This window comes from Aedes albopictus, chromosome 1 (assembly GCF_035046485.1).
Source record: "Aedes albopictus strain Foshan chromosome 1, AalbF5, whole genome shotgun sequence".
NCBI classification, from domain to species: domain Eukaryota; kingdom Metazoa; phylum Arthropoda; class Insecta; order Diptera; family Culicidae; genus Aedes; species Aedes albopictus.
This window is the reverse complement of record NC_085136.1, coordinates 20,543,409-20,559,661: the sequence shown is the minus strand read 5'-3', so window position 1 is coordinate 20,559,661 and position 16,253 is coordinate 20,543,409. Positions and strand designations below refer to the sequence as shown.

The window sequence follows — 16,253 nt, the reverse complement described above, 5'->3', positions numbered from 1 at the left end:
CTTGGAAAATGGCAGAAAATGAGAAAAATCCGATAAAATCGAACCGATGTTCAGTATAATAAAAACAATTATGAATAATTCAGAAAATCAAATAAAATTACGGCTTATCGCACGGTAACTGAAGCCAATTGATTACTGTCGTCCCCCTCGGGCTAACGGTGAGTATGAGCGATGTTTTACACTGTTCACATCCCACGATTTCTGAAAAAAAATCGTCCCGTCTTTCACGGACGACGCCCGTTGCTGTCAACACACCTCAAAACAAAAGAAAAACGACAACAGAAAATCAGCAGTTTTTTCTTCCAGCAAATTTTCCAAATTTTTCTCGGAGAAAACCTTCGAAAAAGGTTGCTAAAGTTTTCAGCAATCACCAGTGCGGTGCGTGGAAATGTGTGAATAGTTTTCCTGCGCAAGATGGAAGGTGATAGATTCTTAATGGCAGCGGGAGTGACCGCTGCCGTCGTCGTCGGTGCTTTCGTATTTTGGGGCCCCTCCGGTGAGTAATGTGCGGAAGAAAAATCGATAATCAATCAGGATAGGTTTGATAAGGGCGAGAACTGACGCTGAATCTCTCGATTTCTCGAAAACAGGTAACTCAAGGTTACGGCAGAGGCGGGGTCAGATCGCCGGATTGCATAACTTTGGGAAGACCTGCTTCCTGAATACGCTGCTCCAGGCCTTGGCGGCTTGTCCGCAGTTTATCGCCTGGCTGCAGTTGCACAACACCAAGGACAAGAAGACGTTGGTCAGTTCGCTGCAGAACGTGCTGGAGGTGGTGAATGGGACACATCCGACGTTACGCGGGGATCCGTACTCTCCGGGAGCGGTTATCCGGGCGTTGAACACCCTCGGGTGGGTTATTCCTCCGGATGAACATGATACCCACGAACTGCTGCACGTTTTGCTGAACTCACTGGAGGAGGAGGTGACGAAACCGAAGAAGATCGGTTGTTTGTCGGATGCCCTGGGGGAAGAGGAACTGAGGGCCATGATGCCTCCAGCCAGGCCTTCCAGTGCTATGCTGTCGGACTTTTGTAATGCCGAGTACGACGAATCCACGAATTTGACGCGGTACGTCCGGTCGGAAGCGCACACTCCGGATTCACCGCACTCGACTTGCACGGAAACGGAGGATTCGATGGCGGGTCTGGAGGGGTCACTGATGGATTGCGCCGGATCACCGCCGTCGATCATTTCCACGTTCTCCGGGCGACCGAGCAGGCCGAAGTCGATTCTGGCCACGGAAATGAACCGCAACGGAACGTTGGATAAGCGATCGTCAGGGTCGTGTCGGTCTCTGGAAAGATTGACGCGTGGCCCCGGGAGGGTATCGGTTTGGGGAGATCGCAAGCAGATCCAGGTTCCCCATCCGTTCCGAGGCGGTTTGAGCAGTCAGCTGTGCTGCTCCGGCTGCGGATATAAATCCGTGGTTCGATACGACAAATTCGACAGTGTGACGCTGTCGCTTCCGGAAATTAAGAATCCCGGAATTTCCGTCGGAAGTCTTCTGACTGAATTTATCCAACCGGAAACATTGAACGGCGTTCAGTGCGAGTCGTGTAACGAAACGACCAGCCACACGAAAACCCTTACCTTCAGCAAGCTTCCGGCCTGCTTGTGCATCCACATCGCACGAACCACCTGGCTTCCGACGGGGCACGCCTACAAGCGGCAAGATTTTGTCCACTTCCCGGAAACGCTCTCGATGGCTCCGTACAGCTTCGTGCAGCCGAGCCTGAACAGTGCCATGAGTACGCCCTGGGGTTCGACCATGTCCCTGTACTCGGCCAGTCTGGGGGCCGCAGCGTACGAGGCATCGATTGGTGCCGCCGGAGGACCTGCGACGGAACAGAACACCCCGATTGGATCGGTTGGCAGTGCGTTCAATTTCGGATCGTACACCTTTGGGGCCATGTTCCCGAAGAATCTGTACCGGCTGCTGGCGGTGATTGTGCACTCGGGCGAGGCCAACAGCGGACACTTTGTGACCTACCGGAGAGGAGCGCTGCGGAATTCACACAAGTGAGTTTTTTTTTACATAACAAACCTATGTTTCAGTTCAGGAAAATGACGTAACTGAATCTAATCAATCGTCTCGTCCCCCCGGAAAACAGGTGGTACTACACATCGGACACCGTGGTCAAGGAGGTGTCCATCGAGGAGGTGCTGAGCACTCCGGCGTACATGCTGTTCTACGATCGGGGACCGTCTTCGAAGTACACCCAACCGGGTGGTGGCGGTGGAGGAGGCCACGGCATGCCGGGTAGCTCCGGTTAATACCCTCCCCAGGACCCCAGCAGTACTGATAGTGACCGGTAAGTTAGTTTTAGAGAGAGAATCCGTGAAGATGTTACAGAGTTCGAGGGGTATTACGCGGCGATTAGTCCGTGTATGTTTTAAAGAGATTTCCAAAGAATTTCATAAGAGAAGGAGGTAACCAACTTTAATCCTACTACCTACCATTTCCACCGGATGCAGATAAAGATATTACGAACGCAGAGAATTTAATATAACCACAAACTGAACAGTCGAAACTAACTATACAATTTAAACTAATATATCTAAGAATTTAAAAACGTCAGGCATTTATTTTGAAGACTTGTGCGAAAAAGCACCAGCCATTTATCTACTCTATGCTTAGTTTTGATTTATTATTCTAGCAATGTTAAATATTGAATAATCTGAACTGTAAATACATCTGAATGGATCAATGAAGCAAACTTTTCTAGCGTTCACCGCATGCTAACAAAGGTGCCACCGTACCATGGACATTAACATTGTGACAGCAATGGAGTTATGTCAAACACACAAAGCTACGGTGGCGCTATCTGTTCATTTCATGGCGGCCGTTTTAGTTATTTTAATAATCCATTGCCGCTTTCAGTTTAACCGTTGTACCTTTTTGTACATACTTTCCTGCTTGCAGTTGTCAAACAGGCATTCACTCTAGCATCTCGGTTCAATATCTGTGCCATACCTTTTGGATGCTTCAACCGATCTAACGCAAATCTATGAGGAAATCAAATCGTTGATTATCGCGAGACGAATCGAGTAGATTAGAACACATTTAGTAGCGCGATTCCGCTTAGGAGTGAATCTGTTTGACGCATTTAAAAACGTGCATTGAACAACTAAGCTTGGATGGAGCGGCGATTATCCTAAAGCTAATGTAACTTCCTTTTGGGCGTAGTAAGAGTTACGAAGTTTGTTTGACAGTGATTCTTGAGACAATACAGGTTGACTGGTACTTAGTATTACACCGGAATAGAGGTAAGAGTAGACATCATTTGCAGACAAAGTTTGTATGGAAAGTAGGGTGGGGCGGGGCAAGATGGGTCGCGGGGCAAGATGGGTCAGTGCCATTTTCGGGCGCATTACTCATGTTTTGATTATGTTAATAATTTTGTTAGATGACCAGCATGAATATACAAAAGTTTGGGGCATTGATTGAAAAATTATTCACTCTCATTGGAAATGAAAAATAAAATGGTTTTTAGCCATTTTTCTTATGCGATACATTCCATATATTCTCCATATAAACGGCCGCGGGGCAAGATGGGTCACCTTCAATTTTGAACGTATTTTTGGAGCATTCAAAAGTTATTTATTTTTTATTACAAGACTATCTAATAAATGACTTCAATCAAGCGGAATGAACGCTCAAAATTATAACTTAAAATTATGATAATTTTTTAGTAAAAACATCGATTTTCAAGTCGCCTCAGGACCACTCAAATCGTAAAGTTTTTTATATTCCAAATAAATTTATAAAATGTTTACTAGTAGCTCTTGTTTACTCAGTATGGATATGGAGCATATTTGAATGCGGAACAGATCTTATATTTTGACGTTTTTCGTCGAGAAAATGTCAATTACTTAAAAGGTGACCCATCTTGCCCCGCACTTTTTTCACGGCACAAAATCGATCACTTTTTAAAACTGCTTGTTTAACATCATATTTTGTATTTAATGAACTTTTTATCGACTTTTAGCATAGCTAACTAGTGTATTAAAGAGTAGCGGACGAATGCAAACCAATCCGATTTGTATTTACAAAGTTATGGTGATCCATCCTTATGCGACCCATCTTGCCCCGCCCCACCCTATCTAACTAATCACGCAGCTCAAGCCGTTTTGCATGCATAAATACGGTGTTATAAAGCATGCATTACTGTAACGTCCGGAAAACGCTCGAAGGAATTGCGTACCGTGCCGATACTGTCTGAGGTGAAACTTGAACAACAGAAGAAACCTCTTCTTGTAAAATATTGTTTTCCTCACTAAGCCTCAGGCCGGTTTCTCTAATGGTTTGAGAGCGTAAAGTTTACTTAGGGAGTTTTGGATTTAATATTTTACAAGTTCCAAGTGGACTTGTTGGGTAAGATTCCAAAAACCTAAGGGCTGACTACTTGCAGCAGAAGTCCTGGCCTCTTTAGAGAGTTTGGTAACTACCTTGAACAAGCGTCGTCTTGACGAGGATCAAAGGGACGAATAACTTTCTGAATGAAACACTAAATTTCAACTAACCTCTTTTCATCTATTTCAAACATCCTTATATACTAGGCCTATGTCTAAAAGAATGTCGTATTATTTGTCTGCTTTCTCTATCATGTGTCTGCCCGTTGCAGTAGGGTCAAGATTAGGGCCCTATCTTTATCAGTTGTTATTTTTTCTCTGTCCTTTTCGTCAACTTTTACAGAGGCGACATTCTCTTGTAATGACTAATCCTACAATGTTGATGTGATAGATAGACTGATAATTGCGTCGAGTAGACCCGTCTGCATCATAAAAGAAAAAATCTTGAAAAAATATTTTTATTTAACATGCGTTTGTAACAAGTACCCTATATCAACCATCAAAGTGTAATTCAAGTGGAAAAGGGTCCTGAATATGGTTTAATGGAAGTTTTCTTTTTTCTGAGAAATTTGTAAGAGTTCTTACCTAATTCCGCACTAAATCTGGCCACACTGCCGCAAGGATTTGTAGAAAACCACTGGATGAATTCTTAGACATATACGTAGGTAACTCACTACAGTAGGGTAAACTTTCTTAAAATCAATCCTCAGCGTTTGAAAACATCCCTTGACGACCGGACAGACCTTGTGCCGTTTTGAAAATCCGCTCATTTCGTATGGCCTTTCGATCCTTCGATAGCTCGATGTCGTACCTCATACTTGCCTCGAATCTTGAATTTACGTGCTCGCGACCGTTCTCATTTCGTAGGGCCTTCCTTCAACTTCTTGGTCGTCTGACATTCTGCCATATCCATGGAGTCTTCATATGCTTGGAGGACTTGGTCCTTCGTCCCAAGCATGTAGATCATCGTTTTTTCTCGTTGTTTCGTCGATGAAGCTGTAGTCTCCGATCGAGATATTTTAAATGGTTCGCAGAAATCTAGCTTCTGCTGCTCTTTTGCTCGACTCTCGCTGCATGGAAACAAATCCCGTGATACCCCTTGGATACCCTGCGATTACGAGAGGTTATCGGCTCAGCGAAATTGGATCAGTACTCAGAGGGTGGCCACTCAGTCGGGAATTTCGGGAAAACCGGGAAAACCTCGGGAATTGTTGCTAGCCATCGGGATTTCCAAAATTCTAAAATTTGTACAATCTCCAGAAGCATAAGTACGAGAATCTGTGGGAAATGCAGTCAACAACTGTTGAACTATATAACATAGTGGGTGAACTGGCGTAAAAAGCATTGTTGGAAATTAATATCTTGTCGTCGAGTCATGACAATTTAAGTTAATCATAGTGATGTTACCTAACACCACAATTTGAACAATTTCACATATATTCTAAAGAACATTCTGGTGGAAAGACTGGTTGAGACACATTCAAATATTTAAAGATTCATGTGTCACTTATGCATTTAAGGATGTACATGTTTCTGAAAACATCAAGCGTCAATAAAAGTTTTATAAAACACTAGCTGTCCCGGCAAACTTTGTCTTGCCAAGTTTCGGTGGTTTGAGAACTCAAGACCGACAATTGAAAAGGCCACATCAACATTGTGTAAACAAACACGTTTCTGTCGACTTAGGGCCTTCTGGGATCCACCCACGCATCTCACCACCATTAACAGAAAGCTTGATGTTTGCGCTTTCTTTTAGTGGTGGTGAGGTGTGTGAGTGGAGTTCTAAAGGCCTCAAGTCGATAGAAACATGTTTGTTTACAAAATGTTGTTGTGACCTTTTCAATTGTTGATCTTGAACTGTTGAGGTTATCGCAGCAACGCACTCTAGACTGATTTAATTTTGATCACGCTAAATTTGTTCCAGGCTCATCAAAAATCAGCATTTTCACAATATTGTGAATTATTTTATTAATTTTCATGCTTTTTTAAATGATTTTCAAAAGTTTTTCTGCATATAAACACAGCCACCATGAATACGAATCAAACCCTGCATAAGTTATCCTGATCGGTTCACCCGTTCGTAAGTGTGGTTGCCTCAAACGGACTTCAAACTCATTTAGATATATATAGATATAGATAGATAACAAAAATTATAACTTCTATCTAAAAAAATATCCTTGTAAAATCTCTAGGAGAATATTTGATATAGTCTTTGTCCTTTGAGCGAAAAGTCTTTGAGAAATTTGGATAGGATGCTGATAAAATTTTGAATGAATGAACAAATTGCCCCAAGAATAAATTAAAAATAAAAATTATGAAATTGTGGATGAGTAATTCTGGTGAAAACATTTTTACAATTTAAAAATAGTTAGTGAAAAACAATTGAATTTTTAGTATCTGATGGAATTTCTCAAAGCACGCCTATTGTAGCTCATAAAAGAATTTCTAATATTTTGTTTGGAAGATTTCTGTTGTTTTTCATGAAGTTCTTGGATGTACTCATTTATTGAACTTGTGAATAAAAATGTTCGGAGAAAACTAGAGTAAGGTATCGGGAAAATCCCTTTTTGGCGAAGATTTAGCAGAAGTCCCTGGTAAAACTCCTGGTTCAGCAAAATCTCGAGAATTTTGAGTATTCGTAGTTTCTAGTTAAACTACCAATTGAAATTCTCGCGGGAGTTCTAGTGAGTATTCAAAAGCATCTGGAGCAATATAGTTGTATGATTTATGGAAATAAATAATTCCCAAATAATGAATCTGCCTCTACATTTTGGGGAAAATACTTTCTCAAAAACTAATCTTTCGGGAATTCCTGGAGAAATACTTGACATATCTGAAAATGTGATCAGATATTAAACTCTGAGAGCTTCATATTGCAATCGCTGATGAAATAACTGAATGCTAGACGAGTATCAGACAATATCTAAGATTTCTTTAATATCTCAAATTTCTCCTAGAATTTACGATTCCAGCCTATGTAACCTGCCTGACTTTCTGCAGTAGCCATTTACGATACCATAAAGTTCGCCTCTGGTTTTCTATTAAAATATCTTGAAAATGACTATAAAAAATACTACACTGAAGATTTCCCAAAAAATCGTTTTCAAAATTCTTTTACGAGTAATCTATCCAGATATTCCACCAGAAGTTCATCCAGAATGTTTTTTTTCTGGGCATTCTGTTATTGCCTATTAGTTTCCAACTTGGTTTCTAAAACAAACTTACCAAGAATTTTTCAGAAGAGTTTTGGAATATTACAAAGAAATCCACTAATAAGAAGTACGTAAATCCTATAATCATGCTGAGAATTTCGACCCCCTCAGGATTATCTTTTTTTTATTTTTATTTACATAAACTACTGCATAATTTGTAGTAGTTGGTCATCTATGAATTTAAGGAATGTTTAATGAAGATGTCGTTATTTCAATGCCCATAATTGGATACGAGACAAACAACACATAATTTATTTTCAAGTTCATATGAATACTATGTTAAATCCAAGGATTTTAAAATATTCGATATGAATTCTCATAAATTTTTCTTGGTAAGTTACGTTTAATTTTCACTGTAAATCATTCTATTTTAGAATCGGGAAAAAATTCAAAAACCTATCGGGAAAACCGGGAAAAACTCGGGAATTTTATTTTCCGCTCTGAGTGGCCACCCTGTCAGTAGTTGTTTCGATTCGGATAGAAGAAGATTAGTCTATTCGGAAGTTCAACCAGAAGCAGATCACCGGTAGGGCCGAAGGCGGAGACAGTGACGGAAGCATTGCTGGAGTAGGTGCAGGAAGAAGAGCACTTTACAGTAGAGTTGGCTTGCCGCTCATCGAGAAGCTCAGAAGCCGCGAGAACTATACAACGTGGGCGTTTGCCATGAAGATGACCCTGATTTGGGGTTGTTGATGGGACCTCCAGATCATTATGAGCCCATGATCATGGGTTTGAAGGCGTCTTGAGCTGCCCTTAGATCTGATACGGTTAAAGCGAAGATTCTTCAGGACGTCAAGTTGCAAACCGGTCCAAAAATCGGAGGAAGCAATGAAACTATGTATTCTACCCAGAAACCAAGACGTCGTGGTAACAACGGAAGATTCAGCAGCGGGTCGATAAAGAAGGATGATACTTGTCATAATTGCAAGAAGCATGGCCATTACGCAGCGTGTCCATGGAAGCAGCAGCAATCATCGAAATCGGCAAGTAAAGCGCGATGCATTTGCGATGGGCGATGTTAAAGGCGAGGAGTGGTAATTCGATTCGTGAGCCACGTGCCATATGTCTCGAAGTGCCGAAAGTTTCGTGAAGCAGTAGCGGAGGCCACATCCCGTCGGAACGGCCAACAATGGCTGCATGATGTCCGTTGCCAAAGGTAAGGTGAGCTTGCAGCTTGAAGAGGATCCAATTAAGGTGCAGCAAGTTCTACAGATACCGAAGTTGGCGACCAATCTTCTTTTTGTGAGTAAAATGTGCGAAACGGTGATGTTCACCTCCAACCAGTACTTAACCTTTAACAGATACGCGTATTTCGACTACCACTTGTAATCTTCCTCAGTGTCAGTTATCCACAAAAGTTTTACGGTTTTTCGTCTTTTTTTTTTGGATATTTCGGCTTTGAAAAATTAGTATCGCCCCCAGCATGGGCGTAGCCAAAGGGGGGGCAGTGCCCCCCCCCTGGCCGTCAATTTTTTTTTTAAATTCTAGCCAACTCAAATATTAGCAAAAATTAAAAGTTCAAGAAAAAAATATCTCAAAAAATAAACTATTTTAATAACTAAGTTTTTATTCACACTTATCAAACCTTTCTTACTCGAGAACCATAGGAATTTTTACCAAGTATTTCTCCAAGAGAACCATTTCCATGTTGTCATATAATTTAACAAATAACAAGCTTGGCTGAATGGCTAAATTTTATGATGTTTATTCATGGAATACAAAAACAGCATGCCAAATTTTCCAGATATGCCGGGACCAGCTGCGGTAGGGAAAAGAAGGATTTTGCAGAACCATATGTTACTATACAGTGCAGCTATATGTTACTGCTACACGAATTTCACCAGTATTCAATTCAAACAAACATCATGGTAAGAGCAAAATACCTGGGATTTTTTTAAGAATTCTTTCAAGGACACCTTCAGAAATTCCTTTAGGCATTTATTCAAGAACTTCTCCAGAGATTGTTTCAGAAAATCCTCAAGGCACTTCTCCTTTTTTTCATGAATTCTTCCATGAGTATCTTGCAGGGTTCCGATAGTGATCGTTATACGGTTTGTTCCAAGAAATACTTCAAGAATTCCTCTCACGATTCCTTCAGATTTTTTTACAGATACTTCTGCAAGAATGCATCGACGAATTCCTCCAGGATTTCATAGCTTCCTTCAGTGATTCCATCATGGATTGCTCCAGAGAATTTTTCAAGAATTCCTCTATGGGTTTCACCAGACATTCCTCCGGGAATTTCTCCTGGGATATCTTTAGAAATTCCTCCAGTGATTGTTCCAGTGCTTTTTTCGAGGATTCCTCCAGGGATTCACAAAGGAATGTCAACAGAAATTCTTTTAGGTATTTCTGCAAGTATTCTTTCAGAGATTTCTTCATATGTATATTCCTTCAAGAATTCCATTAGAGATTGCTCCAATAATTCAATCTGGAATATTTCGAAGTATTTCAGCAGCAATATTTTCCAGAAACCCTTACAGACCCTTATTTTCCCATAGATTAGCTAAAAAAATGATCAAAGAGTTCCTTGAAACATTGTACAAAACATTGATATGGCAGTCCATCCAAAGATTGTAACAATAATTCGTCCAAAAATTATTGCAGACGTGGATTCCTTCATATTTTTTTTTCCTACAAAAATTCCTCCAGGGATTTGTTAAGAAAGCTTTCCTGGGATATCCTAAGGAATTCCTCATGGGAATGCTTCCGGGATTCGAGAGCTCTTGTAGGAATTCCTCCAGGAACTGCTACTGGGATTCCTGAAGGAGTTCCTCCGTGAACTTTTCTTATAATTCCATCAGGATTTCTCTAAGAATTCCATCTGCAATTTCTTCAGGAATTCTTTCTGGGATTCCTCCAGAAATTTCTCAAGGGATGCTTCCACGAATTTCTTCAGAGATTCCTCCAGGAATTATTCCTCTGGGAATTGCTGCAGGATTCCTCTAAAAAATCATCCAAGAATTCCTTCAGAAATGCTTCTAGAGATTCCTCCAGGAATTCTTCTAGATATTTCTCCAGGAGTATTTCTAGAGCCTCCTTCGTTAATCCCTAGAGAAATTCTTCCATATATTTCTCCAGGACTATTTCTAGAGACTCCTTCGTTAATCCCTACAGGCATTCCTCTAGGATATTCCTCCAAGAATTTCTGCAGGGCTTAACTCGGGAATTGCTTCTGTGATTCTCTCTGGAACAACTTATTTTAAAAATTCCTCCAAAGATTCCCCCATGAACTTTTCTTAAGATTTCTTCAGGAATTTCTCCTTGTATTCAATAAGGACTTCCTACAGGAACTGTTTAGGGATTCCGTTACTAATTCTTCTTGAAATTGCTTCCGGGGTTCCTTCAGGAACTCTTCTAAGGATTCCTCCAAAATTTCTCCAAAAATTCCATCTGCGATTTCTTCAGCAATTATTCTTGGTATTTTTCTACGAATTCCTCAAGTTTTTTTTTTTTCAGGAATTCCTCTAGGATTTTTTCAGGGATTCCTCTGCGAATCCTGCAGGGATTTCTCTGAAAATTCCTCCAGGAATTCATCTAGAGATTCCTTCAGGAATTCCTACAGGCATTCCTCTAGGATATCCGCTATGGATCCCTCCAAGAGTTCATACAATTTTTTCAGAAATTTCTCCAAGAAATCCTCCAAGGTTTCCTCAATGCATTCCTTCATGGATTCCTCCAGAAATTGCTTCTGGAATTGTTCCTAGAATCCACCTGGCATTCCTACAGAAATTTATCCAGGAATTCTTTAAGGGATTTTTTCAAGAATTTTTTCCAGAGACTCGTACAAGAATTCCTCTAAAGATTTATTCAAATACTTCAGAGAATCATCCAAGAATTCCATCAGGAATTCTCCTAGGCATTATTCCGAGAAATTATCCAGGCATTCTTCCAGGGATTCCTCCTTGGATTCTTGCAGAGCTTTTTTCTAGGATTTTTTTTCAGCGATTCCTCCAGGAATTCCACCAGATATTCCTCCAGGAATTGCTTCAGGGACTCCTGGGATTGCTTCAGGAATTCGTTTTGGGATTCCTCCAAAAATTCATGCAGGCGTTCTTCCGGGAATTAAACTTCAAGGATTCCTCCAGCAATTCCCAAAGGAAACCCTCCAGGAATTCCTTCAGGCATTCTTCCGAGATTTCATTCATGAATTTCTCCAGGAACTCCTCCAGGAATTCTCGAGGAATTACCCTCAAGAATTTCTTCAGGGATTCCTCCAGGAATTTCTCGAGGAATTTATCCAGGAATTGCTCCTGGATATCCTTCAGAAATTATGTCTGCAATTTCTCCAGGATTTTCTTCAGAAAATTTTCTGGTATTTTTTTTCAGAAATTTCCAGGAAATTCTCCAGAAATAACCTCAGGACTTTTTCTGGGATTCTCTCAGGCATTTCTCCAGGAATTCCTCCTGTGATTCCTTCATGAATTGCTTCAGGTATTGGTCCAGGGATTTCTTCACGATTATTTAAGGGATTCCTCCAGGAAATTCTTCGCAGATTCCTTAAGGAAATCCTCTAAGGTTTTCTTCAGATAATATTTCAGGAAATTCTCCAGGAATACCTTCAGGAATTTTTTAGGAAATTCCCCTGGAGATTCCTCTAGAAATTCATCCAGTAATTCTTTCAAAAATTCCTCTAGAGATTTCACCAGGAATTTCTTCATGGAATCCTTCAGCAATTCCCACAGGAATATCTCTAGGAATTCCTCCAGGATTTTACCATGGAATTTCTCCAGAAACTCTTCCAGGAATCTCTCCAGTAATTACCCCAGGAATTTTATCAGGAATTCCTTCAAATATTTCTCCAAGAAGTGCTCCTGGACATCCTTCAGAAATTATGTCAGCAATTCCTCTAGGTATTTGTCCAGGAATTTCTCCTGAGATTCCATCGAGAATAACTTCAGGGATTCCTCCAGAAATTTCCCTAGGGATTTTCCCAAGGATTCCTCCAGGAAATCCTTCGAAGATTCCTCCATGAAATCCTCCAAAAGTTCTTCCAATGATTCTTCCAGGAAATATTTTAGGAATACCTTGAGACATGAGATTCTCCAGGAATACCTTCAGGAATTTTCCAGGGATTTCTTCAGGTATTCTTTCAGGAATGCCTTCGAGGATTTCTCAAAGGATTTTTTCAGAAATAGAAAAGTAATAGAAATAGCAATCTCCCAGAATTCCTCTGGAGATTCCTCTAGAAATTCATCCAGTAATTCTTTCTAGATTTCCTCTAGAGATTCCTCGAGCAATTCCCACAGGAATTCCAGGATTTTATCCAGGAATTCCTCCAGAAAATACCCCAGCAATTTCTTCAAAATTTCCTCCAGGAATTGCTTCTGAACATCCTTCAGAAATTATATCAGCAATTCATTCAGGAATTTCTCCAGGAAATCCTCTAGGGATTTCTTCAGAGATTCTTCCAGGAAATTCTCCAGGAATACTTTGAAGATTTTTTCAGGAATTCCTCCAGACATTCTTCCAGAGATTTCTCCAGGATTTTCTGCGGGGATTCCTCCAGGGATTCCCCCACAAATATTTCCGGGGATTCCTCCAGAAATTCCTCCAAAGGATTGCTCCAAGAATTCACCCAAGGAATTTCTCCAGAAATTCCGAATGGGTCTTACCCAAGTATTCAACCAGGAATTACGCCCGGAATATGTTCAGAAGTTTCTCCAGGCATTCCTCCAGGATTATTGCTAGAGATTTTCCCAGGAATTGCTTCCTGCAGGAATCCCTTCTTGGATTTCTCCAAGAATTCCCCCAACCCAAGGAATCCTCCAGGAATTTATGTAGGATTTCTTCTGGGGTTTCCTTATGAGATCTCTCCATAATTTACACAGGAATTCCTCCAGGTATACTTTCAAAAATTCTTCCAAGGTTTCCTCCGGGAATATCGTCGGGAATTCGTCCAGGGATTTTACAGGGCTTCTTTCAGGTATTCCTGTAGGAATTGCAACAGGGATTTATTCAGGGATTTATCCAGGAAGTCTTCCAGGAATTTCTCCGGGAATTCCTCAGCTGATTTAATCAGAAATTCCTCTCAGGTTCTCTTCAAAAATTCATTCAGGAGTTCTTTTGGAAATTTCAGAAATCCTTCAAACATTGTGGAATTGCTCCACAAATTCTTGAAATAATATAAAAAAAAAACATCACGTAATCCTGAAAAAGTTTTTGGGTACATCCCTAAGAACTTTTTCAGGATTACGTGATGTTTTTTAAAATTATTTCAAGAATTTGTGGAGCAATTCCTTCAGCGAATAGTATTGGAAGATAATTTAACAGGGATACATACAGAAACCAAGAAATTCTAGGTTAGTCTTCAACAAAGTTTGTAATTTTCAAAAGATTTCAGCTAAAATTTCTTATTGTGTAGACTTTAACAACATAAAAATCAAAGAAAAATAATGCACGAGTGAATATATAGTCATTTATGTAACGAGTTGCAAAAAGTTGATTTTTTCAGCACGGGTCGTACATTTATCCAACGAGGCTTGTCGAGTTGGATAAATACGAAGAGTGTTGAAAAAATCGAGTTTTGCAACGAGTTCCATACACAATTTTATGCAATGATTTTTTTCATAATGCAACTCATTTGAGTTGCATAATGTTTATCCGATGCGGAGAAGGACGAGATAGGGTAGCGCCCTTGGCTGAACCAAATGCCAAAACCACTTTTTCTTTCCATAGAGCTAGAGCTTAGAAAAGAAAAAGTGGATTTGACGTTGGGTTCATCCTAGGTGAATCACTTCCCCTGGCCTATACCGGAGCATGTGACATTGGCAGCAAGGGAAATGAACAGGAATGCATTTGATTAATAGTTAATGGAGATCCAGATGAGCCTGTATGATCACAAGGTGTACAATGGAGTTTGCTTGACCCGTGCAGAAGCAAGCGTGTCAGCTCAGGGGGATTCTGCAGGCGTTGCAAGCGAAGAGCAGGAGTGACAATAGCAGAAACATCTGGGGAGATGGACGATACGAAACTGATGGAAGGAAACACGGGTGAGAAGAACATTTTACAAGAAGCGCGTCGAGCAGGATTCGGAACCGGGGCAACCACAGGAGAAGCCCAAGCGTCTGAAGCTGATGGTGGACGTATCCGGATCGACGTACCGCTTTAACGGCTACTACAGCTAAAGCTACGATAGCTTATCTTCGTAAGCACTGACCACGAAACCGCACCTCCGCATTTCAGGACTACAAACCTTGAACGTCTCGTCTCCGGATCGCCCTATCAACGTCGCTGACGCTGTATCAAGAAAATGTTGGATCCTCGTCTCTCCCGTACGTCAGCTTGCAATTCTTGATCCCCTTGGGGTATCGATGTCTAACCTTAAGACTTCCAATTAGTTCACGAATTGGAATTTGCTTCATCTTCTCGTTTTCTTCTTCATTTCGAGTGTTCATTGTCTTCAACACATCGTCAACTAACCCTCGGAAGAGAAGAGAGAAAAATAACCGATATAGGCACGTCTCCTTATCGTCGAGATCGCCATGGAGAAACGCCGTTACAGCATCCATCTGGTATACGATGATCTTCAACTGCGTGACCAGCACAAGAAGACGTCGTATGGTGACATAACGGATAGCAGGAGAATACGTTCCGCTGTAGTTCCTTCACTTTTCTTGCGAGAATTCCTTGCCACTCACAGCTGTGCTGATGGTGCTGGTGACATGACAAAAGTCGGACCTTTCGATATGCGACTCGAGCTGCGTCACGTCACTCCTGTCGTAGAATGAGCTCGAAAAACTTATCTGAGTGTTTCGGAAGCACGAAATTGAGTATTTTGCGTGTACGAGAACGTTGAGGATCCGCGGCTTCGTCGCAACTTTATCCAACTTAGTGACATCTTTGAAAAAGAGATCTTTATACATGTTACGGTCAAAGTCAAAGTCAAAGAAAAGTGTCAGATAATTTTCAAACTTGCTTTGTAACTCGCCTTTTTTTTACGTTCAAAAATTCTTGTTTCTTAAGCCGGGAAGCGATATTCAGCATAAACATAAGAGATGATTTAAACAACACACGTAGGTGATAAGTTAGTTGTCTACTATTAAGAAACACTTATGCTTTAGCTTTAAATTACCCTCATACATATTTCATCGAGCATAATGCGGACCGAAATCGCGAACGACTCATTGTTGCCTATAGGATTTGTTGAACAAATTAATGAAATTGCATAGTTTTTAATGATTGTTGAAGCATTTTTTCCTCCAGCAGAGAGAGAGAGAGAGAGAGAGGTGTGTATGCATAAAAAGTTCCCCCAGTCGTCCTAGATGTAATGACAGTAGATTGTAAATTTGAAACCAATAAAATAAATCACTTTTCAAAGGTGCGCGCACTATTGCAGACGAAATTCGATCAATCGCAATGCTGCTGCTGCAACACAGTAGATTAACTGATTAGAATTGTCGTAGCTTGACAGCCATTCGCTCTAGCAGGTAATGTTTAAGTGTCACGTGGAAAATAAATGTGTTTATTGAAATACTTGAAGCACTGCGGTCTTTGAAGTTCGAATAGATGACAATCCTTCATCACGTTCATCTGGGATATTCCCACTGCCGAAATACTCACAAAATGTGTGTTCTTCCTTCGGAAGGGAAGTAAGGTTGTGGGTCCCGAGAAGCACTAGCCTCGCGGATGAAATCTCGTTAATAGAGGAAAAAAAAGAGGAAGGATATCTTAAGAGCGTGGTTC

General features: G+C 40.8%; 1 protein-coding gene across 1 annotated transcript; it reads left to right on the top strand.

Annotated features, from left to right (window-relative positions):
* Window positions 1-252: 252 nt before the first annotated feature.
* LOC115256620 (ubiquitin carboxyl-terminal hydrolase 30 homolog) lies at window positions 253-16,049 on the top strand. The gene is made up of 3 exons (XM_029855442.2): window positions 253-496; window positions 591-2,022; window positions 2,115-16,049. Exons 1-3 carry the CDS (start codon window positions 415-417, stop codon window positions 2,275-2,277), a joined length of 1,677 nt encoding a protein of 558 aa, XP_029711302.2. The 5' UTR covers window positions 253-414; the 3' UTR covers window positions 2,278-16,049.
* The last annotated feature ends 204 nt before the right edge of the window (window positions 16,050-16,253 follow it).

Bases quoted from the DNA above. Each gene is read 5' to 3' on its own strand.
- LOC115256620 (XM_029855442.2), top strand. From the start codon at position 415: ATGGAAGGTGATAGATTCTTAATGGCAGCGGGAGTGACCGCTGCCGTC. The intron at 497-590 runs GTGAGTAATGTG...TCTCGAAAACAG, and splicing joins CGTATTTTGGGGCCCCTCCG to GTAACTCAAGGTTACGGCAG. The intron at 2,023-2,114 runs GTGAGTTTTTTT...CCCGGAAAACAG, and splicing joins GCGCTGCGGAATTCACACAA to GTGGTACTACACATCGGACA.